The sequence below is a fragment of the Lonchura striata genome, chromosome 13 (assembly GCF_046129695.1).
Source record: "Lonchura striata isolate bLonStr1 chromosome 13, bLonStr1.mat, whole genome shotgun sequence".
Lineage (NCBI taxonomy): Eukaryota > Metazoa > Chordata > Aves > Passeriformes > Estrildidae > Lonchura > Lonchura striata.
In genome coordinates, this window is record NC_134615.1 from 16,164,510 (window position 1) to 16,188,969 (window position 24,460).

The 24,460-nt window shown below is 50.7% G+C and overlaps 1 protein-coding gene and 2 non-coding genes across 4 annotated transcripts in view; 1 reads left to right on the forward strand and 2 right to left on the reverse strand.

The window, feature by feature from the left end:
- Positions 1–24,460, reverse strand: part of VAC14 (VAC14 component of PIKFYVE complex) — a 93,868-nt gene that overhangs the window by 41,187 nt on the left and 28,221 nt on the right. Inside the window, exons 3-12 of one of the 2 annotated variants that reach the window (XM_077786350.1) lie at positions 23,816–24,033; positions 13,412–13,562; positions 12,641–12,808; positions 11,887–11,949; positions 10,811–10,918; positions 9,911–10,020; positions 8,838–8,944; positions 7,698–7,832; positions 7,287–7,439; positions 5,208–5,262 (exon numbers count right to left, since the gene is read on the reverse strand). In XM_077786350.1, coding sequence (XP_077642476.1) covers positions 5,208–5,262; positions 7,287–7,439; positions 7,698–7,832; positions 8,838–8,944; positions 9,911–10,020; positions 10,811–10,918; positions 11,887–11,949; positions 12,641–12,808; positions 13,412–13,562; positions 23,816–24,033 — 1,268 coding nt within the window. Of the gene's footprint in view, positions 1–5,207; positions 5,263–7,286; positions 7,440–7,697; positions 7,833–8,837; positions 8,945–9,910; positions 10,021–10,810; positions 10,919–11,886; positions 11,950–12,640; positions 12,809–13,411; positions 13,563–16,822; positions 16,981–23,815; positions 24,034–24,460 lie in introns of those variants that run through there. The other variant, XM_077786351.1, reaches the window with a different exon arrangement.
- TRNAG-GCC (transfer RNA glycine (anticodon GCC)) lies at positions 6,226–6,296 on the reverse strand. Its single transcript has one exon. It is a non-coding gene; the product is annotated as a tRNA-Gly (tRNA).
- TRNAG-GCC (transfer RNA glycine (anticodon GCC)) lies at positions 14,380–14,450 on the forward strand. Its single transcript has one exon. It is a non-coding gene; the product is annotated as a tRNA-Gly (tRNA).

Genomic DNA, 24,460 nt, shown 5'->3' on the forward strand with positions numbered 1-24,460 from the left:
GAAATCCTAAGGGGCAGATTTCTCACGGTATAATTTGCAAGTAGAGCTGTGGCTTAATAGGATTTGATCTTCCCCAGGACACACGTTGTAAGGGCGAGACGAGGAGGCTGCAGCCCCTCAGAGCCCTGCGGGGATCTGACTGCTTGATCTGCCTCACGTAACAGATGCTGGGGGCTGCAAATTGCATTTCACTTTGATGTTGAAAACAACAGCCGAGGGCAAAATCCCAGACACACCAAACTGAGGGGAAGGAGGGACCTAGAGCATGAGGAGTTTGGGAGAGATTTCCAAGGGAGCAGCATCCCAGTTCATTTAAGCCATCTGGAATGAACACTGTATTTGGTTTCCTACAAAACCATCTCCCGTGGCAGCTGCATAGCCTGCCATGCTCCCAGTACAGGGCTTCAGATAGAAGAGGAGAAGGAAACCTTGACCTGGTAACACCACCACACCAAATATACACATTGCCTGCATAGGATGGGGAAAAAGAAACCTCAGGCTAATGCATGTTTTCAGAATCAAGAGGCCAAAAGGACAGCACAGACAGTTGGTGCCTGAAGCTGGGCAGTTTGGAGGTGGCTTTGATGCTGTCACATCCCACCAGCTCCATGCTGCTGCGAGATAACTGGGCAGGATGCAGGGTTGCCACAGCACTGCTGTCTGCTGATGCTGGACTTCTAACAACACAGTAGAAACTTGCTTCTACCAAGCAATTTTCCATCTGGCTTGTGCCAAAAATCACTCATGAAAACCCCTTTTCCATCACTGCTCTTGATGCAGTACCTGGGTAGAGCCTAAGCAGCTCAAGCTTACCCACCTGAGCAGACCCCAGGAGGTGGCTGGGAGCACCAGGCTGACCTGGAGCCAGGCAGCCCTCAGCCACACTGTGTACCACTGCCCTGTGGCTCTGCTGGGCTCAGCTCCCATGAGGAGGGATTGCAGCTGGGAAAAGCTCCTCACTGGCTACTCTCTGTCCACAGCTGCTGAGACAAACTTTTTAAGGGAGTTGCTGGTGGAGAAGCAACTCCTTTACTCAGCACAAAAACCAGGCACCACATGAAAGGAGAGAGGTCTGAAGAACACGCAGAATTGGGCTAAAAACCTCTCACCAATCCTCTGGGATAGAGTGGCACCAGACTTCCATGGGCTACCCCCTTTCCAGGGGTTATGGCAGCAGCTGAGTGCTGCAGCAGCTCCAGAGCCAGGCTCACAGCTCAGCCTGGCTCTCCCTAATCCCCAGGCAGGGGGGAGCAGGAGCAGCAGCAATGGCATTGCGTTAATGTGATCCTCTGGGCCTGCCACGCCGGCTCCCAGCGCCAGCATCTGCGGCAGGGCAGATGTCAGATGCAATCACTTCCACCTAACCCACTACCCCAGATTCTCCTCTGGAGGATGAGCGTGGCCCTGGCACCGCCCCCGCTGTTCGCCTGTGACAGTGAGAGCATGCTTTTAGGGCAAATTGAGCAATGATGGGGGCTGTGCCAGGCTCTCACCTCTGAATATTGGGAGTCTTTGCTCAAGCTCAGTGTGGGGGGGCAGAAGACCCATTCCACAGCACATCCCCCCATTTCAGAAAGCACCCTTCAGCATGGGAACTGAGCTTACTTTCCCACCACATTGAACCCACAGCAATGTTTTTCACTCCATGTCCTTTATCAACCCATTTTCTCACTTCTCCCCTTTCTTCAAGGGCTTCTGCCTTCTCTCTCCTCAGCAGTTGCCTTTTCTCTGCCAATGCCTGAGCTGTCATCTTTCTCCTGGCCTCCTGCCTGGCCCAGCTGCTTTCCTGACCCCATTTTCAGACAAGGTTAAGGTCCAGGCCAGGCTTTAGCCTTTAGGCAAGCCCAGCAAAATGGCCTTGCCAAGGGTGGAAATATCCAGGTTCTTTCATTGTGGTCCAAGTCACAAGGGCAGCTCCCATACAGGCTGGCAGCTGTGCTGCTGAACGGGCTCGAGCCAGTGGCCAGGAGGTAAATAGCTCCTCTCTGCTATTGGTCCCACACGCTGTCACTTTCTTGTCCTTCATCGCTCTCATTTCAGTGCTCTTGGCTTCCTTCTGCTTACTGCAGTTTCCAAGATCTCCCAGGAAAGCGATAAGGCCAAAGTCTAGGCAGAGGCATCCAGTCCAACAAGCTGGAGATCACTGTGACAAGGGCTGGGGCAGTGTGCCTGAGGTTCCCCTCTAGCTCACCCACCCAAGCATGAAGTGGAAGCAGCAAAGGGAAGCCATCTCCTCACTCCAGGCTGGAGAGAAGGGCCAGGAAGAGCTATCCTGGACCTAAAAGCTGTGCAAAACAAGCTGCTGGAGAACGGGATTCCAAGGCAGGCTTGGTGCCTTAGATTAAAGCAAGCCATCATGCTGTTTTCAGCCAACCATCCCCTGGGTGCTGCAGAGCACCCAACACCATTCCTATCCTCCACCAAAGTATTCCTGCCTCCATGATCTCCCCAGCTGCACCTTCAAGGTGCATCAGGCTCTGGGCATGGGGGTACAGCAACTTCTAGCATGAGACAAGCAGCAGCTATTTTAGCTTTGTAGGAAGCACTAACTACCACATTTAAAAGCCTGGTTTAATTACAAGCTTGGGCAGTTCAGCCACGTGGCAGCCACTTGCCCTTTCTGCAGAGCAACACACAGCTTCACATGTTCATGTGTTGCTGACCACCACCTAAAGCATGAAGATCTCCTTGTCTCAGGAAGTATCACAAAGGCTCTTCTTGGAGATTTCGTGTTCCTTATCTAGTTTGGTGAGGGACTGTGATCCCATCAACCTTGTCCCATCATGCAGGCAGCCTAACACTTACTGCTTCCAGCTGTGCCCGACCTTCTGCCCAGTAGGACCATCAGGAAGTTGTCTCAAACTGTCCAGGTTTTGTTTCGAAACACCAATGCAGTTACAAAAGCCTAAAAGGCACTTTCCAGCTGTTTTGGTCCACTGACACAGGACAGACATCTGGATCTTCTCCTGTGGCAGCTCAGACCAACGGAAGGAAGCCCGGGCTCTGCTCCAGCAGCCACGCTTCCACCTCCCCTTCCTGATCCAGGCTCACACCAGCTAACACAGCAGCAGCATCCTCAGCCAGGCCATGAGAAGGATCCAGTGCCTTTGAAATGGTTCTGGTCCACTTCCAGTGACAGTTTTTGCAGAATCTAGAAGTGGGGCTCCCCATCTGGATGGGGAACCCCAAAACCCCTCCAGCCCTGCATAGCCAGGCTCTCCCAGCAGCCAGATTCTGTCTTGGAACAGACACAGTCTCCATCTCCTAGTGGATGCCACTAGGAAACTCCCTCCAAGTAAAGCTGGCAAATACTTGGGAAGCATTTTGGAGCGTGTTTTAGGAGCAAGAGGGTTGTGTATGTCAGTTTGTGGCCACAGGAATGTGCCCAGCATCCATGTATTGAGCAGTCAGGCCATGTCATCTTCTTGGATGGCATCTTCCCAGAACACGGCCCTCTGCCCCCACTGACCAAGGTCCTCCCTTCCCTACTGCAGCAGGGCTGTCCCTCTGCAGCCAGCTGGGGAGGGCAGGGGAAGGGGGCGTGAGAGCTGCATGCTTGGCGTTCGGCCATGCTCCCTCACTTGATCGCTGGGGGAGGCTGGGGGAGGGGGGGACGAACAAAAACAGAAGCAGAGTGACTTCATCTTAAAAGGCAGCTGCAACTTCCTCTGTTTGCAGGCTTTCCAGCTTTTCCCAGCAACGCAGCGGCTTCCTGCGGTCCTGCCTTGACACCCAGTGGGCATTCGGCGTGCCGGCAGCTGCCGCTCTGCGGTGTGAATTATGGCTGCTAATGGCCACGGGTGCCAGCTCCCGCCTTCCTCCGGCTCCAGTGCCAAGCCAGAGAGCCTGAGCAATGCATGAAGCACCAGGCAGATGTCCAGGGCTCCCTGGACAACCACATACAGCCCTCTCCCCAACCTGTGTCAGTCCCCCACAACAGATGCATTGGTGAAAATGCTTCAGGTCCCAACAGCGGACCAGCAGAGAGGTCACACAGGGCAGGTAAACCCCATGGTAAGGCCTGGAGTCTCCTGTTGAAAAGGGCAAAGGAGGGCTCACCAAAAAATCCTTCTGCAAAACCGGGAATATTAGAGATATGGAGGGTCTTGCTTTCTGTCCCAGATGGTTTTCCCCAGTGCTTGAGTTGCTGACAGAACATTTCAGCTTGAGCAGCTGTTCTCCTTCCATCTCTCAGTGACACTGGGACAAGTCATCCCAGCTCTCCCTGCTTCTGACGCTCTTCAATTTTCACTCCCTCTCTCTCTCATGTACAAGATCTTTAGCACAGAGCCATGGCTATTACTTGTCCTCCTGACTCAATGCCTCTTCTTTTTCCCCACCCAGCTTCCCATTTCAGCCTATGCACATCTACTTCTGCACTTGAAGGATTGAACAGGGTCAGGACACACCAACCAAAAAAAAGCCAGGGAAAATCATTTAACCACCATAATCCAACATTTAGGTGCCAATGAAATGACCTGTACTTCCAAGAGGGAAAAAAATTAAGGGCATCATTAAGACCAAGGAGTAGCTGGGCTGTGCAGAAATGCAAAAAAGGAACAGAGAATACAGACCATCAACTTGAAAAGCTGATGCTTGCACTGCTCTGGGATGTACTGTGATGGGCATCACGCTGGTAGGATGCAGCTAAAGCAAAGCAATCCTATTTTGGGATCACAACAACAAATAAAAATAAGCATCAGCACAATTAAAGTGTTGGAAATTACTACCTCTGAGTAAAGGAACTGCAGGCAGCAGGAGGAAAGGAAAGCTATTAGAACAGATGGATTTGTCCCCCAGTTGAGATAGCTAGATGGGAAGAAAGGTATTTGCAGGAGAGATCGTGCTGAGCACAGAACTGGTACAGGGCTGACAAACACCACAAAAGGCTGGCAGGAGGCCAAGAGCTGTGCAGCCCTAGGTCCAGCCCCATCGACCTGGGCTGTGGTAGGCTGCCAAGACAGCAGCATGGAACAGTCTCCTCAAGGAAAAAACACCTCATTCATTATAAAGTCAAGACACTTTGGTGCAAATACATCAGAGAGAAGCAGTCAGCTCCTAGAGCATCCACAGACATCCACCCTAATGGGGACCCAAGAGACCCCAACTGCCTCCCAAGCCCAGCCCAGTCCCTGTCAGTCATCATCTGTACCCCAAGAAGCCTTCCCTTCTTCTCAAGCCCCTCAGAAGCAACAAACATATTCTACCTGGTTACTGTGAAGACACCACTGTTGCTGGAGTCACCAGATGCATCCAGAGAACCTGGGGACAGAAAAATAGGAGACACAGCTAGTGGGGTGATGGGAAGGTAGACAGCAGGACTGGGAGGCTGGAGAGCTGCATAACCTTCTGCAAAGACATCACCAGTCATTGTCTTAGGGTCCAGGAACTCAAGGGATCCCTTCTGCCTGCAATGAGGATTTCACTCTCCTTGTCAAGTCCTTCTCTGCTGCCAGACAAGCTGATACAGAACCACACTTACCCAGTAAAATGCAGATGGCCACAGCTTCAGACCTCTGCACCAAACTGGGTTCTCTCCTCTGTAAGAGAGACCCAGACATATCTTGCTGATGGTTTCAACCATTCTCAAAGAAGTAGCTCAGAACTGCAGAGCTGCCCTTGATTATCTTGATTTCAATTCCTAAATATACCACATGCACAGTGAAGGTAGAGTCCAACTCAAGACATCTCTACTTGGCCACAGCCTGACTCCATGATAAAGCCAAGTGACTCAAACAGCATTCCAACTTCTGCTCCATGCTAAAACTGGGTTTTACAAGCACGGTGACAAAGCATTGCAAGATGAACTTGACTCTTTGTGCCCCCTTGTGCCAACAGTCTCTACTCACACAAGCAACATCACCACATCAGCACACCCAAAGAACAGAGTTGAGTTTCTCACAGAAAGGCATCATAATTTTATCTCATCCTGACTGCTTCAAGGTGCAATTTGACACCAGAGGGGCTAAGAATAAGGCAATTAAGCTTTCTGTTGATATTTTAAAGGTCTTCTGTGATGGATTTTAATACAAGATATACAATACTGCTGTGCTATGACAATAAATTTTTCTTCTTTATCTCTCCTAGTAAAAAAACTGTACGGAGTTAGGTAATGAAAGCTTTTGAACCTTTGTTGAAGACTAAGATGCTTATTTAGACTGATATTTTGAGGTGCCTGGGTCCATGTTACAGATAAAAACCAAAAAAGAGCAGGAAAAAGCGTGTTGCATTGGCCGGGAATCGAACCCGGGCCTCCCGCGTGGCAGGCGAGAATTCTACCACTGAACCACCAATGCTGCCCTGCGCGCTGCCCCGGCCCCTGCGGCCTGCTCCTGCACCCCCACTGCTGCCCACGGCCCCGGCACCGCGCCGGCCCCGGCAGCTCCCCCGGCAGCTCCCAGCTTCCCCGCCTTCCACCCTGCTGTCAGACAAGGACATCCTTCAGACTTAATCCCATGCTCCTGCTCCCTCTCACGGCAGGATTTTCCAAAAGCCACCAGTGGGTGTGTTACAGGAGTGCTGGGCTGAATGCGCAGCTTTAGAACTCAGACGAGCCCTTGTGATTTAAACATTAACACATATTTCATGCAGCTGGACAATAAAGATGTGTTGTGCCTGAAGAAATGTTTAGTCACGCCAGGACAACAGCATCCAAGGGATGTTGGAGGGCTAACACCACTGCTGCTCCCAAGCATTGATTCATGGGCACTACTTAGTTTCTTTTCACTTGAACCCTCCTTCAGGTCTCCCATCCCACTTGCAAACTTTCACCTTTTATGTCCTGGAAATTTTAGGACTGGGACAATACCTGCAAGATGGTCTGGAGAGCACCATGAATCTGGAAAGTATCCAGAATTCTTCTCATTTCTGTTCTCTACCCTTCTTCACCACACACATCCTTCATGAATGTGTTGATGCTCTCCCAGGACTAATGCAGCTCTCTGAGCTCTTCTTTGGGTGATGATCCTTGCTCCCAAACTAGAAATTATCTTTTTCAGGTCAGCTTGATAACTAAGTTGAAGGGGAGCATGGTGAGAAGATGGGGATGCTCACTGCAATGCAGCACCACTTAGGCTCCAGATCAGAGCAATGACCCTCTCATCCAGCCTGCAACAAGCACGCCTGTCTCAGCAGAGGATCATCTGTGTAACACGTTCCAAATAAAGTACGCAGGTCCCATGTACTCTGAGCTGCTTCAGGACACCAAACCAACTGAAGAACTTCTATTGAGAACATTCCCTTGACCTTTTTTACACCTCTACTGACCCAGACCAACTGGGACTCACCGGTGGTCACTGCCTCTGGCTTGGAGAGGGACTCCTCTGAGGTGGGCTCTGCTGGTATAGTCATTGATGGCTTGGTCTCATCCATTTCATCATCCTCTGGGATGACCAGCTTCATCAGGCTCTGGTTGCACACATTTGCCACCTCCTTGATGTCTGAGTGAAGGCAGTGTAAGGAACACGCAGTCCCATACATGGGCAGGTGCCGGCCACTGCAGCCCCACCAGAGCTGCCCCAGCCCAGCTACTGCAAGCCCCCTCACATGCAAAGGGCCAGTGTGGGTGTTAGCACATGATGGGAGAACTTTTCTTGGACCTGCACCCCAAGGGCAGGAAACAGGCACTGGAACAGGTGCTTCCCTGTGAGTTGCTGTAGCTGGAATGGAATGGGAGCAGCTCTCAGTTACAAGGATACTCTTCTTGCGATCATCGTAGGAGAGGCATGGCAGGACAGCGGTCAGGATCCCTGAGGAGTAAGGCAGCATCACCCGGCCAGCCAGCTGGATGAACTCCCGCATCCAGCACATGGCTGTCAGCTGGATCAGGTCATCTGGAAGACATGAGACAAGCAAAGGTGAGGGAAAAGGCAGCACTGGCTCCACAGGCCAAGGACCACCTGCAAGCAAGGAGCTACTTCTGCTCTATCCCAAGAGAAGCTCATCTGAGGCAGTTTAGTCCCAGAGATCAGTGAGACCTGAACCTCCAGTGAGCTTGAAATTAAACACAACCATTAGGTTTCAGTTAACCCAGTTCAACCCATAATGCAGGTTTCTTCATTTACAAGTATTGTCAAGTTTCTTAATGCATAAAGATATTTCTTCACTCACACCCATTGAAGCTGTGTGTCTGGGTCTAGCATCATTCCTAGAGGTGGGGTTTTAACAACCTCACTAAATTCCGGAAAAGGCACCACTGCCACGGCACTCTATTGGTGCAAGGCCAGATTTTAAGCTTAAACAGTGTAAATTCATTGGGAGTTAGACTTGAAATTGGTTGCTCTTGATTAAACTATCTATACTTTTCTATCTCCCAGGAAACCCACTCCCATTCAGCAACATTTAAAGAATGCAATGGGCAGAACTTGGGAACAAGATCCTTCTCAGGAAACACATCCAGCTGCAGCTGTAACCCTCTGCCTACACAGCAGACCCACGGGAGCTATAGTGCAGCACTGGCACAGAGCCCACACACATCCTTAACACTCTGACCTACACATCAAATGCCACTAGAGTTTACAGTAAGATCTTGAAGAGATCCTCCTAGAAGAGCTGGATATCCACAGGTGCCAAATATTTTTAGGCCACTCCGTTTTGGAGGATGCCAGACCTCTGTTGTGGCTGGGATCTGCAGTACAAAAGCAGTTGTGCCAACTACAGGAGAGTTGCCTGTTCCCTCCTTTCAGTGGGATTTCCATGAACAGTGACAAAAAAAAAAAAAAAAAAAAAAAAAAGTGAGCAGCTGAGCTGGTGAACAGCCTGCGGGGAAACTCCTGGCCTGAATCTACAGTCAACACCACAAACCAGGAGACTGGTGCTGTCTGGTCCTGTGCACTCACCTGCTGCCTGGCAGTGGATCACCAGGATATTGGCCATTTCTGCAAACTTCACACTGGAGGGATTCTTCTTGATCTCCTTGAGGAATTCCCCAAGAGCCACCTCACACCTGTGGAGAGGCAGAGCAGCTGATCAGTGCTCAACCACCTTTGACAGAGCAATCAGGGAGAGCTTATGGAGATTGTCTTCTCCAGGTGCATGTGGAGGGATGCTGGTGGCACAGCAGGAGTGTTGCCACACAGAGCCAGGGGCAGGAAAGATGAGGCTGACAAGCTCGCCCTGCCCCACAGCAGAGACTGCACACAGGTGCAAGAACAGAGGTGATGGCAGCACAGAGCCCTCCACAGCTTCCACAACTGCCCCACAGCCACCAGGGTTCTGTGGACATGGAGGTGCCTGGGATGAAGAGCAGTGGGGCAGGTAATACCCAAAGCTTTCATGCTTGTTCCTTGACATTGCAAGGAAAAAAAAAGATATAGGGAGGATCCAGAAAGGTTTTGTAGCAGGATAGACTCAGGCCAGTCTCACCACTTACTTATGCCCTACAAAACCAGTCCAGCTACCCTCTCCCAGCACAGAATATCAAGATGCTTTGACTTCCCAGAGAACACGCAGATGTTCCTGCACTTCAAAACGCCTCTGTCTTCAAACCAGCAGTGTATATGTGGAGCAAGCTCCCAATCCTTGCTTTTCTTCTCCACCCAGGAAATGCTGGGCTGGAGCTCAGCCTTGCCAAGAAAGTTTCTCATGATCCAAGCTTCTTCAGAGAGCTCATGCCCATCCCAGAACTGCACACAAGCCTCTGTGGCTCTGATGTCAGGTGCTGGGAAGGTAACAACTCAACCAAGCCAAAAGAGTTTGTCCCCCAGTACAGAGTATGGCATCCACCATGACCATGGGACAGGGGAGACCCTTGCCAAGGACACTTTGATCCACTGCCCAAGCCAATTTGTCTCCCACCCCACACCTGGAGCTTCACTGCAGTTACACACAAGAGTTGAAAATCAATAGAAAAAATGAAGGGTGAACAGCAAACATGACACAGTCCTTGCAATCAGCCAGCCCCCACACTCACATTTTCCGTATCTCCTTGCTGTTGTCTCCCAGGATCTGGAAGAGTCCATCTAGGATTTCTGGAAGGTAATCCAAGAGGTTGATATCAGGCACGGACTCTAAGACCAGGATCTAGATCAGGGAGGAATACAAAAGAAGAGGTGAGTTTTCAAGACACCAACTAACATCACCAGACCAAATCTGGCAGGATACTGAGGAATTCAGAGCTGAGATGTGTGGGATAGGGGAAAGGAAAAGATAACACTGTGGAGCTGCCCATGTTGGGAAGCAGCTGAACTAGCACAGCAAGGAAGCAATCAGCCTGCAGCAGTGCTACATTTCCAATCACAGCTCTGCAAAACAAAGCAGGAATCAGGAATGACTGCCAAGACACATCCAGGCAGACCTGGAGTGGCAACAGTATGGCTGAGAGAGGGAGCACAGGGGAACACATCTCCCCAGACTTCAGCCAAGCACCAAGAGCTTCTGCTTTGCATAGAAAGGAGAGAGCAAGTGGAGATCCCTTGCCTCCTGGAGAGCAACATCTCTCCATCACCTTTGCATGATGGAAAGCAGCCTAGCACTATCCCTTGGGAGACCAAAACCTTTAGAGCACAGTATGTACATTTATACAAGCAACACTTTGAGTGTACTTTCTAACTTGGTGTGCAATGTCCTGAACAGGCTGGCAGAAGTGCACTGCCATGTCCCTGCCACTGCAACAGCAAGTTGACAGGGAGCGAGCCTTTTAAAGAAGCAGGTAAAAAATTCCGCTGATTTTAAAACCTGCCCAAATAAATCCAGGTGCCTGAGCTCACACATCACCGTGGATATCTGCAGCTTGCCTGGACATGGGAAGCTGATGGGATGCAATGTCCTGGAGTTCAGAGTGGCAGGCACACACGGCACCCCGTGTACCTACCCAGGATATGATGAACTGCCGGGCGTACTGGTTGTTGGAGTAAATCCTCTCACGCAGCAGTGGGATGAAGCTTACCAGGTCGAACTGGTTGCTCTCTGTCACGATATCCTGCAGAGCCCAAACAGAGGGTGTTAGAATGACTGCCAGCACGCATCCATGTAGCAACCCTAACCCAGTCTTTTTAAGCCATGTGACAGGAAAAAGATGACAAGCATGAGTCTGCAGGTCAGGAGACCTGGGGAGAAGGAATCATGCAGTTTGTCCAGGCAATGAGCTTGCAATCCCCTTCAGGCAGAGACTAATGCTGAGCATGATCCAGAGAGGATGCTGCTGCCTGCTGCGTGCCAGCCTGGCTGAAGAGGAAGATAGGAAGCTTCTCTGATTCATGTCTCAGTGCTGTGCTTGCACACATGAGCAAGCACTTCTGATGCAGCCACGTGGACTGGGGTGGGAGAGTCCCCTGACTTCCCTTTACAGCTCTTTCCACACGCTTGGCAGATTTTGCTGCATGGCTGTCCCTGGCCTTGGTGCAGTGGAGCAGATCTCCCAACAGGAAGGTTTGCAGCAGCAACTGGTGTGATAATAAGGAGCAAGGGCAGGACCTGATAGGAAGCTGCTCACCTCTGAACAGCAGCAGAAAAGGAACGGGGAGGTCTGTGGCAGTAAAAGCCCATCAGTAGGCAGTACAGGAACGGGAACCAAGCCCACAACCTGAAGTAGCAGCAGAAGCTCTGCTCACATCATGACTTCCTTAGGCAAGGGACGGAGAGCAAAGGAACAGTCCTCCTGCTGCCTGGCACAGCACTACAACCCTCAGACTCAAACCTTGCTTCCCATGAGCTGAATGCACACATGGCACTGCATTAACCCACCAGCCCCTCCATCCAGCTGCCTGAGAAGACCACCAGAGCCTTGATCGAAGAGGCTGCAGTCAGTGAGAGAAAAAAATGTTTTTGCAGCAGCAGCTATGGGACTGAGGTGGGATGGCTTTAGCAGCTGTAGCCTTGGAAACTGACACGTTCCCAGCCAGGACATGACACCAGCTTGCATCAAGGACTCTTGGAGAACAAAAATACCTTGAGAAGCCGATCAAGGAGCTCAGAGCCACTTTTGACATTTGGGTCAGGATCAGCAGCCAGCTGTGAAAGACAGAAACAAAGAGACGTTGTAACAGTGGGTCCCAGGCCTGCCCCCTGCTCTGCAGCACAGCTCCCAGTAGGCTCACAGGACTGTTACTCTCCTTGACAATACAAGGAGAGACATACAGAAGTCCTTTTATCTCCAACATATTAGGCTCCAAAAAATTCTTCTGAGACACTTCCTAAGGGGGAGATCAAGCACACATCACCTCCCCAAGCTACGCAGGTTTTCATGGGCCAGCAGTCACACTCTCAAAGAACAGAGAAATGCAGGTTACCATGAAAATCTGCAAAGGCAGACACACATGGACAATGTTTTGACACTACAGACCCAACAAAGCCAAAGTGTTGCAGAGCCACTTGCCTGCAGCAGCTCTCTCAGACTCATTTTCTAATACCATTCAACAAAGAGCAGGAGAATACATCCTGGAGGTGAGGACAGACAACAAGGTATCTTACAGTCAACTTCATACCCACAGTATCAGTGGCTACTGTGTAGAAACTGCTCATTTTGCTGATCCTTGGGAGTCCCTTCCAACTCAGAATAGTCTGTGATTCTGTCCTTCAGACCTGTCTGGGTCAAAGTAAACCAGTTTGCTTGCAAAGAAAACCTTGGACAACTCGGTTTGACTCGGAGATGATGACAACTAGTCCTCATAAAGCACATGGGGGTTAAGAGGAAGCTTCTTACCTTGCTGAGGCCATCAAAGAGCACGTTGAAGTGTGGGAGGACAGAGCCCCTGGCCACCTTGACAATGTTGTAGAGAGCCTCGCAGGCGTAGTACCGCAGTCGACTGTCAGCATCATTGAAACACGTCAGCACCGGCTCGATCAGCTCCTTCAGGTACAGCCCAGAGTCCTGGGGGGCACGAGGAGAATGGTTAGCCAAGGACCATGCCACAGAGCCTGGGAATTGATGGCGCTGCTCTGGAACATACTGCAAATACTCAGGCCTGTGATGGCTTTAGTGCACCTATGCTGGGCAGGATTTACTACTGAATTTTGTATTTATTACTGAATTTTGTTATTCAGGTACAGTGAGAATGATCAGGTTTTCTGGTTATCTGCCTCATCTCCTGCCTGTCGGGCAGAGGGAGCCAGGGATGGGTGGATTTGTGCGTGGGCAGTGCACAGCATGAGATGGAAGGGCTGCAACTCTTGTCAGCTCTTTTAACAAACTAGAACCCAACCTGTTGAGTCTAGTCCTACTGCTGAAAACTGAAGAGGGACAGAAGCCCTTTAACCACGCCTAGACAGCTGCCAAGATGTAACCCAAGTCAGAAAGTGCTCCTGGAGCCACAGGGTGTGTGGCTGGGTGTGCTGGGGAAACTCTAACACAAGGCTGCAATACAGGGAGGGAGCTGCGGGGCCACCAGCCTGACTCTTCCTATCACACTGACCCAGGAGGAGCTGTTGTTCTCTCACCACAACCTGCATAAGCCAAAAATCCCACCATACCTACCTTGCCCAGGGCAATGGAGCAAGCAGCGAGGCCAATGAGTCCTCCTTTCCGGCTGTGGGGGTGCTGGGAGAGTGCAAACTCCTGGGACAGGATCTGGATCACGTGTTTGATCTGGGATGTGTTGTTCTGAGCCACAAACTCTCGCACCAGCCTGGGGAGAGGGCAGGGAGGCACACAGAGAGGTTTAGGTTATGGCTGATACAAACACTGAGGGGCTTGGTGACAAAGACAGGGACTTTCACCCACAACAAGCACCAGAGAAAGCCGTACTGAAATGGAGAATCCTTAAGGAACCCAAAAGTGAAACCAAAGCTCTCCCCTGCTCTCTGCTCACATCCACCAGCAGCTCCCTGCCCTCCTGCTGCTCCAGCCTCCTACACTGTTCATAAACTCTCAGCCTATGATGCGCTCTCAAGGGCCAACCCAGTGCAGCTGTGTGCTTGCAGAGAAGTTACCAGGTCTTCAAACACCCTCTCCAACAGGGCAGGTTATCAGGGTCATCTACCCCCAGCATGGCACAGGATGGGAGCTCAGCACACACCCAGCCTGACAGGGAACTGCTGCCAATCAGGCCTACACACCAGGCCATGCACAACCAGCACACAACCAGGCCATGGTTCTGAACCCTTCCAGCCACCCATACAGCGCTTCAGTTAATATCCCATATATTTAAGTTTACTAACAGTATATTTCAATATATTCTTAAACAGCCCAATATTTAACTAAGAGCCAATACAGTTTCCATATACAATGCCTGCTTCTCCCCAGGAACTTGCAGCTCATCATCTAGAGATAATTAACACATCAGCTGTGAGCGAAGAGACCCATATCCTTGCTCCTGCCTACAGAACTGCTTCCAAGTCTCAGCTTGCCCATCCAGCCCTTAAGCCTCAGTTTCCTGTTGGCAGAGCTCTTGGCCAGGCAGGGAGGCACAGGCAGCTGTGCAGGCAGCTGTGCAGGCAGCTGGAGCATTGGTGGTTCAGTGGTAGAATTCTCGCCTGCCACGCGGGAGGCCCGGGTTCGATTCCCGGCCAATGCAGTGCCCTTTTCTTCCTTTTTGCTTGCATTTCTATCCATAATGCAGACTTAGACATCTCAAAAACTGCCTAAAGTTACCATCTTTACTTAACTGTCAAATAAGGTGCAAAAGCTTTCACTGCCTAACTCCACAGAAGGTTTCTTTGGCGCTATATGAATCTCACACTCCCAAACAGGTGCCACTGACCAGTCTTGCACTTTATAATGTGGGAAAACCATTACAGAAGATGTTTATGAACTTTTCCTCCCCAAAATTACAAACACCAACTCTGTTCTCATCTTGCTCTGCGCAAAGCAGCTGCTCCCTTTTGCCCTGGGGATACCAGGCAGTCCCTCCCTCACTCTCCCTAGTCTAAAGCCTCCAACAGTTACAGCCTGATCCACATCCACAGTCTGCTTTAGAGATAATGGCTCCATTTCCAGTTCTGCTCCAAGAAGAGAAACACACTGAGCTTGAGCAAGACAGACCACTGGGGTGATCATTTTACTGCCTACATTTCACTGATGCAGCTTTGTTTAAACAGGAATAAGTTTACAGACTTCCTTTACGAGTTTAAAGGACTCAAGATTTAATTAATGAGGCAAAAAGTGCAGCATCAGAGCCTGCAAGCATCAGGAGCTGTTCCTGCATTATCAGCTGACGGAAAAGGAGGTTCCCGAGTAAAGAGGCATCAGGTCCCTCCTGGCTTGATGCCACAGACATGGAAGTGATGCTGATGGGGCCATTCTGTGATGTGTTTTAGATGAACTGTGAAATCTGTAGAAAAGGTTGACCCCTGCTTTTTTCCTCCTCACACTCTTCCCAAGTTGTACTTCCAGCTTGATCAGACAAACTGCCTGACCCCAAAGCAGACTTTGGTTGGTGTAAGGCAAGCATAAACCCTTAATCCTGTGGCAGAGTAAGCTGGAGCAGAGCTGCTTGGCTAAGGCACAGAGTGTCACCCCTCACAATGCAGCAAAGAAGTTACTGAAGTACTCCCAAGGTTGGATTTATAACGACACTGCAAGAATCCCACCCTGCAACACTGCAATCTACCCACAATAGATTATTCCTATAACAAAGAGAGAAAATGAGAGAAAACGAAACATACCAAACAGCAGAAGGGGCTCGCTGGGTTGGGTTGGTAGCAGAGCACACACTCCCCTTGTCCCAGGCACCTTATTTCTCTGCTGACCTCTCACACAGCATCCTTTACACTCAAGGCAGGCAGTTCCCACACTACATCCCCCACTGAACTCTCAGCACAGCAACTCCATCCCGATGTCACAGACTGCCCCGAGAGCCTGACTGCTCCCCTTGCAGGCTCACCATGGCGACATCTCCCACCCAAAACTCACCCACCAGTTTGGACCGTCACCCCTAGCCCTGCGCTGGACTGCACCCTGAGGTGATGTTTCAGATCTCCTGCAGGAGCTGAGCTCTCAGGCAATGCCCAGGGAGGACAGAGCCCTTCCCAGGGAAAGTTGTGGCCAAGCACAGCACCCAGACCAGCACAGTGAGGATGAAAAGACAGGCAGGGAGCACGTACAAGCAACACCAGGGGGGCATGGCCACACCAGAAGGTGCCTGCAGAGCTTTGCCTGGCATGCTCCAAAAAGAAAGCCCCAGATCTGCTGGAACAACAGCTGCGCAGGAAGAAGCAAGGGCAACACCCGATGGCCAGGGGCGACAGTAACATCCTCTCTAGCCAGGATCCAGCACGGGACAAGTCTGGGTGAGCCCTCGGGGGAGAGGCACCAGGACTCTGACGTGTCACAACAGAGCAAGCAGAACATTTCCAAGAAACTCCTACAGGGATGCTACTCATGTGTTCACCTCGCACAGGGCTGTGCAACTGCACCGGGCACCCACCGTCAGAACGAGCCTTCTGTCAGCGGCTCCCGGGACGCGGCCGGAGCCAGCGGCTCCTCACCGGCCCCCGGGAGCCGGCACGCTCGGGGACACGTTTCAGTGCCCGGTGGGATGGGGCTGGGAGTCAGGGAGCAGCTCTGGGAGAGATCCCTCCGGCCCGACCACCGCCCGCAGCGCTGTCCCCAGGGTCACCGCGTCCCCTCAGCCCCGTCCCGAGCTGCCGGGCCCGCAGGGTGCCAGGCCGGCAGCCCCGGTAGCGCGGACGCCGCGGGGCGAGCGCCATCCCCGCAGTGCCACGCCGGGCAGCCGGGCCGCTGCCTCCCGCTGCCCGCCGCACGGCTGGACCCACCCGAGCATCACGGGACGGCTCCCGCCGCCCCGGGGCCGCAGGGAGCCCCGGCACCGCAACACCGCTGCCCGCCCTTCCCGGGGCTCCCTGACCCCCGCACGGGGGCCGCCCGCACCGGCACCGCCTTCATTCCCGCTGCCCTCCCGCTTTCCCGGAGGCTGCCACCGCTCACTTCTCTATCTCCAGAGCCGCCACCTTCCTCTTCTCGTAGAGTTTGTCGGTGAGCGCCCGCACCACGCCGGGCGTCAGCGGCGACAGGTCCCGCTCGGCGTTCATGGCCCCGCCGCCGCCACCGGCGGCCGCGTGACCCGCCCGCCAGAGCCGCACACGTGACCCCGCCCGCCGCACAGCGCCCCCGCGCGGCGCGGAGACACGCTGCACCGCGGCTCATTAACCCCGGCTCATTAACAGGAGCGTCATTAGGGAGACCACCTTCTCCCGGACAGCCCGAGGGGCCACAGTCGCAGGTTTATGTCTAAAAAATACTTAGCAGCACTTGATCATTGATTAATTTAATGTTTACAAAGTGATTCGATAGACTTTGATATAACCGTAACAGTCACTCAATTATCTATTAAGTGTTTAAATTAAACTCACACATGCACCCACACAGACACACCGGTAGATGTTATTAAGTGTCCCTAGCTATAGCTATGAAAAATTCCCCTCAAGAGCCAGTGAAATACTTGGATCGAATGCCTCGGTGCTCCTCCACGGGCGAGGATTGAGCCTCAAGGCATGGGGGTATTAGTGCAGGCTACAACGCTTCAGCTTGCGGCACAGACCGACTTCTGTGCCTGTCAAAACATCTCCTGTCCAAAGGATTCCCCCTCTCGTCCCATCTGGTCACCTCACGCTTTTCAGGGTGCCTTTTGAAGGTGACAGGACATCTAATTTCAAGGTCCCTGTGGAGATCTTGGCATGGGTGTATCGTACCAAGGGAGAACCAGAGAGTCCAGACTGAACAGGAATTACTGGCAAGGGCAGGATTGACAGCAAAAGGCACAGATGTGGTAAGCAGCTGTGCCAAGAATCTGCACCTCACTGTGGATTTATCTGAGGTTTGACAGAAAAAGGTAGGAACAAAAGATGCCGCCTCCATACCAGGGAGCCTTTTCTGCAGGGCCAATGCCCAAGTCTCATTCTATCTGCTTCCAGCCAGCTCCCTCCATATGGAAAGCTGAGCCAAAGAGGGATTTTGGCTTCTGCTGGCAGGCTATAGGCTCAAGGGCTGCCTGTGTTCAGGCTAGTACCTTCCCACATGCAGCAAAGATCTCAGAGAGTCTACTGATGTGGTGATAATCCCACACAACTAAACCTACCATGTCTAGAAGAACAAAAGCTTCCTACAACTTGCTAGGAGGAAACCCTGCAAAGATTCCATTAGAAAAGCTTGGGGGACAGAAAGCCCAAGGAAGAAAACCATGTCTAATATTTGGCTGTTGCTTGGCCAAGTTGAGAGCAGGGCACATGTTTTCCCTCTCTGGATGGTCGCACTTCATGGTTAATGAATTTACCTTCTCCAAAAAAGTCCTCAAAATAAACTGAGAAAAGGGAACACAGAGCACAATGACACATGTGTGAGTACAGGATGGCACATGGATTGACACCACAGTGCTACTGGTCCAGCATGGGGAATCCAGCACAGGGAACCCAGCACATCTCCCCACTACAAACACAACATTTAGCACAAAGGTCAAGTAAAATCAGACAGGAAAAAAAAAAAAAAAAGCTACTGAAGGTAATTAGCATAATGTAATTACGCCACAACCAAGTTTAATTAAAATGTAGTAAACAGGGATCAAATACAGTCTAATGAAACTGGGACATCATACATGCCCATGAGAACAAAATGCAAGTTAAGAGACAGGGCAGAAAATCCCCCACCACCTTTCCTGTGTTGTGTTTAGCTGAAGAGGACTGGTCAGAAAATCACATTTCCAAGAAGAACTCCCTTCCTGGAGAACAGAAGCCAGTCATTTGCTTAAAAAGAATTTATGAGACCTGTTTCCAAGTCGGCCATATTTTGGGGGACCTTTCCTTTGTGACACAAGCACTGGTTCCCAGACCAGGACATTCCCTGAGCAGGTCCTCACACGGACAGGTACAATGTCATAGTTACAAAGGACCAGAGGGAGTTTCTCTGAATCACCCAGCAGGTGCCTCTCAAAGTGCAGCACAGGCTCCTCTCTGCATTACGAAGACCCGGGCACTGCACCCTCACCCCAGGCAGATGCTCCTCTCCACTGATAGTGAAGGTCAGGCTTTTGGCTTTAGTACTATTCAGCTGCAGGAGAGACACAGAAATAATTTCAGTCAGCACAAACCCATTTCCCACCGGGCAAGCAATACAGCAAAACACCCACTGTGTTTTCCCTGGCAGGTGTTCCTGTACCCCACAACAAAACCCCCCTCACCCCTCTCACCTCTCTGTCCCAGTTGATTTAGGGCCATTCACAAGAGGAATCTGCTTCAAAGAGACAGAGCCTTCCAGAATAACACTTTAAAATCATTTCACTCAATTGAATCATGCAGTACAGCAGATAAATAATGAGGCACCAGGTGAGACATGGCAAATCCCCTGGCTGCAGTGGTATGAGACATATGCAACAAGCAGAAGCACAGCATGAAAACAGTACAAAAGCAAGAAGGCAAAAATAAATCAACACCACCATCAGTAAAGATTATTTCCAAGGACAGTTAAAAAGGAATTGCTTATTAGGGCAGAAAGCTGACTTCCCTTGTTCAAATTCAGCCACTAAAAGGTTGGGGAAGGCCAGGTCAGAGTTCCACTACAGAGGTCTCAGGGTAGAACAACTAGGCTTCTCTTGGATGAGGGCTCCAATCACTCCCCTAGAATAAATTAGCTTAATACACCCCAGGGAATTACCCAGGATCATCTCATTTTACAGAAACAAGAAGGAAATAATGACCGCTGACTTGCTGGCACACAAACTGTTTCATCTAAGCCATTGTCCTTGGAAAGACCCAGCTCAGCTGTAGCACATCTCAAACACTTCCAGTTGGCTACCTAATGTTGCCTTGACTTTATTGTGATTTAGACAGGCTAAACTAGCATCCTCATTTTTCTGCTCTGCTCTAACAGCAGCTACTGCCTCACAGACCATCTCATGCCAAGTACTCTGATATTTTGCTTACAGATTAAAAAACAGTCTCATGTCTAAAAAAACCATCCCACTCAGGATGGGTGGGGAGGGCATTCAGGATTGTGCAGCCACAGTGACCCACTTTCCCACCTGCAGAGCATTTCCAGCTGGGTCTTATCAAATCCCAACAAGTTTTTGTGTGCCCCTCCTTGATGCACAGCACCTTCATGAGCAGACCCTGGAATGCAGAGAAAAGTTGCCAAAAGCAGGTGGAGGGAGTCGGAGAAGAAAGAGCAGGGCTGTTAGCTCTGCTTGGAGGTCCCTGTTATCTTCTGCCAAATTAGATTAGGCTTTAATTACAACCTAAAGGGGAAATCTAATGTTGATGCTAGAACAATGCACATATTTTTCAATAACAAAAAAATAAGCACATTCCAGTGAAGTCTGCAAGGAATTAATTTCCTCTGGGGCCACTTGTTGGCCACTTGCCTGTTTCTCTTTACTCCCATTTATGTAGAACCAATTCAGGCTTTTGGGAATGCTGAATCAGTGTTCAGCTTCTAATCACCCCATCTCCCCCTCAATTGGCTTTGCTGGACCTGAGCCTGCAGGCACTTGCTGCTCCTGATGCTGAGTCACCTGAGCCTGCAGAGTTGGTGGCAGCTGAGGGGCCCAAGCATCTGGCATGAGAGCAGCCTCTGCTCCAGAGGGCCTGGCATGGCCCTGTTGCTGCCTCTTTCCTGCTGAGGATGCTGTGACAGCTCCCTGTTCTGCTCTGCATGTTAATTAAGCAGGAATGTATTTTCTCTGAGCCCCTCAGCAGCCACCATGTCATTGTGCATGGCAGAGCTGCAAATGAAGATGGTCTCCAAGCTATTAACACCTCAAATTGCTCATCAAGAGCCCGGCAGAAGGGCAGCATGTCAGATATTATTTCTGGTCCACATTAAGCACTGCTGGTATTCTAAGTGATCAGAATAAACTAATTCAGTCTGACACCAAGGGAATCAAGTATATCAAGACTGAGGAAGGTGAGATCAGTAGAACTGAAGCATCCATACATCTAAGCTTGCTGGAGCCCATCAGCAGAGCCTCCCAGCATTCATCACACACACACATTAATTTTGGCCAGGGGAGAAAAATTGGGGTTTTTCCTATCTGGACTAGACTCTTGTGTGCTTAGGTTTTTTGTTTTTTTTTTTTTTTTTTTTTTTTTTTTTTTTTTTTTTTTTTTGTTGTTGTTTTTTGTTTTTTTTTTTTTTAATTCCAACTGTTCAAACCATTTTTTTTTTCTTCTCTCTTGTCACTGAAATGTCTTCCAGAGAAATCTCTTTCCAGTAGAAGTTAAGTCTTTGGGTTGTATCCTGGCCACTCAGCTTCTCTTCCTGTGGCATTACCATTATGGTACTACCATAATCTTAGCCTTGGCCAGTGGCAGTTCCTTGGAGCCACCTGGTATTGGCTCTGTCAGACATTGGGGAAGCTTCTGGCAGCTTCTCACACAAGCCACCCCTGTAGCCCCCCCCCCACCAAAACGTTGCCACGCAACCCAGTACGTATCAGCCTTTCTCTAATCTGTAATACTGCTCAGATTTTATGATTTGGCCTGCCACTGTGTTTATGTCGGAGGGGAACCTGCAGAGAAATCACAGTGGGAACTGCATTTCCTGTAATTACATTGCATCCTCACAGCTGGATAAAGTCTGCCTAAAAATGTTGTTGCAACTGCTGGTGTACTTCTATTTTTAATGTCGCTCTTTTTTTTTTGTTTTTAATGACATTTGAAATTAAGTTATTTTCTCCATGGGAGCTCTGGAGGTCTAGAGGTATTTTGACAACCCAGAAACATTCAATCAAAATAATTTAAAAACTGAATAGCATCCTTACCCAGGCTGATATGTAGGCTGGGATTTCGGTTTGCCCCTTTAACCCTTTCATTCCAAATTCAGTTCCACATCTGAGAGATGGGTCTTTTGTTATGTTTGGCATTCTCCTTGGAAACTGACCCTATTTTCTTCCCTCAGGGTTTGAGCTAACCCATGAAATCTAAGGCAGTCTCATGACTTTTTTGAAAGAGATAAGCTAAAGTATTTTAAAATCATCTTTTCTAAAGATGATAAAAGCCTTCCCCACAGGAAAGACAACCCACAAAAGGAAGGGAAAGAACCCATGTGCCTGGTGTACTGTTACTTTGCCAGGCACTTTTAGAATTATTTTGTGTAAAAGTCTCTTGAAGTGGCCTGTACATCATCAGTCTTCTGATATGGAGGCACCAAGTACAGGGACATCAAAGTAATGCAAAGATGAGCACACATACTGTGCCCTGTGCCCCTGACTGGGATCTTTATTCCTCACAGGTTTTTTAGCTGTGGTTTCCCAGTGCCACCTCCTGCTGCCAGCACACAGTGCTTTCCTACATGTCTGCTAAAAGCAAGACCCCTCTGCAGCCTTTTCCCTTTTTAGAGAAAGTTACAACACACAGAACTGTCCCAGCAGAAGAAAACCATCAATGTCTTCCCCTTGGAGGCAGAGGTCTATTTCTTATTTGAGCATGATGGCAAAGCAGAAATGTTCCTTTTAGACCCCTCCAGCATGAGGCTGAAATCAAATGAGAAGCAGGCAGGGGAAATAAAAGTCCCCAGGCACTGCTTCTGCTCACTGAATACTCTTTGCAATTTTTTTTTTTTTTTTTTTGGTGGAGACTGGTGCAGGAGCTGAACATTTGGACAGACCCCACCTCCATTGGCCTCTTGGAATGCAAACTCATCTGGAACATAAAAGAGAACCACAAGCCGGTGGTCTCCCGCCTGTGCTGCACATAGAACTGGGGATCAGCCCCCAGGAGCTGTGTTTTGGAGCTGCTTCTGACAGGTCACTCATCCCACAGGCACTCTGAGACTTGTGACAAAGAGAAAATGTTTGACGCTGGTTTCAGAGGCACAGATGGAGCTGTTCCAGGGTGCATTCAGTGGTGAGGCTGGTGTGACCGTCCTCCTGTCCCTGCAGGACAGACAGCAAGACCCTGGTCCTAAGAAACCACACCCCACTGTGAGAATTAAAAGGCACAACTACATCTGCAAAATGTTAACAAAGGAAGCTAAAAAGAAAGCCTGGATTGTGTTCCAGGAACCACATATAAGAGATAGGCACAATTAGTTACATGAGCAGGACCTAATATTTGTGAAAGGAAACCAGGCATATGTGGTGGGTGCCACTGTGAGATACAAATATACTGAAGCATCTTTAGAAGAGGCTGCGATGGAACAGGTGAGGAAATACCAACACCTTTAAAAACAAATCCATGAACTAACAAATGCAGCAGACATTGTGCTTACAGATTAAAAAACAGTCTCATCTCTAAAAACACCCTCACCTACTTTGCAAAGTGGCTCAGGAAGGGCAGGGAGGGAGTTTAGAATGGCTCAGCCTCAGCCCCAGCACAGGAGTGGGCTGTGCAAAGCCCGGGCTGCGCTCGGGGTCCCACACCGTCCTGGTCCACACGCTGTGCCCTGGGACCAGCAGCAGAACAATGCCTCCACAGCGGGGAGGGCAGGGAAGGGGAAGGGGAAGGGGAAGGGGAAGGGGAAGGGGAAGGGGAAAGGGAAGGGAAGGGAAGGGAAGGGAAGGGAAGGGAAGGGAAGGGAAGGGAAGGGAAGGGCTGGGCAGGGAAGGGCAGGGCAGGGAAGGGCAGGGCAGGGCTGGGCAGATCAGATCAGATCAGATCAGATCAGATCAGATCAGATCAGATCAGATCAGATCAGATCAGATCAGGGCAGGGCGGGCGAAGCTGCGCCGGGCCCTGAGGGCGGCGGGCTGCAGTGGCGGCGCTCGGCCACACGGGCGCGCCCTCAGCCCGGGCCGGGCCGCGAGCGCTCCGGCTCTGAGGGCAGCGGCCGGGCCGGGCCCCGCGGGCGGGACGGGCACCGCCTCCGGCCGCCTCCTCCCGGCCGCCTCCCGGAGCCGGCCCGGCTTGCTCGGCTGAGCACGAGAGCACGCAGCACATGGGCTCTCGCCGGCAGCCACGCTGTGAAACGCCAGGATGCAAGCGAGAGGCTTACCTTCGCCCCGGGGAAGGGATTTCCGCGGAAGGCATTTGCACAGTGGGCGAAATGAGCGCGCGGGTGAGCAGCACTGGCGATATCTGTGTATTTATTGTCTCTCTCCCCACGACGCTGAGACACAGCAGGTGTTTCTTCACACCAAGGCCACCAAGTTGATCAGAAGGATGGAGCAACTCTTCCATGAGGAAAGGCTGAGAGAATTGGGATTGTTGAGCCTAGAAAAAAAAAAGGCTTTGGGATGACCTAATTGCAGCCTTCCCGTACCTGAAGGGAATTAACAGAAAAGATGGGACAAGACTATTTACAAGAGCATGTAGTGACAGGATAAGGGGGGAGGCTTCAAACTGAAAGGGAGTAGATTTAGATATTAGGAAAAAAATTCTTCCCTGTCAGGGTGGTGAAGCACTGTCACAGGCTTGCCCAGGGAAGTTGTGGATGTCCCAGTTGTTTCTAGGATGTCCTGGGACTTCCTAGGGCTGGTTTTAAAAGAAACAGATGTCTTGCAATTCCCAGGAAAACACTCCAGGCCAAGGCGGGGACTGCAGGGAGGAAGGCAAGGAACAGAGAGCATCTCCCTGCCTGCAGTGAGGACCCATCCCAAAAGAGGGGCCAAAGGGCTGTGGAAATGCCTCTGTGCATGGT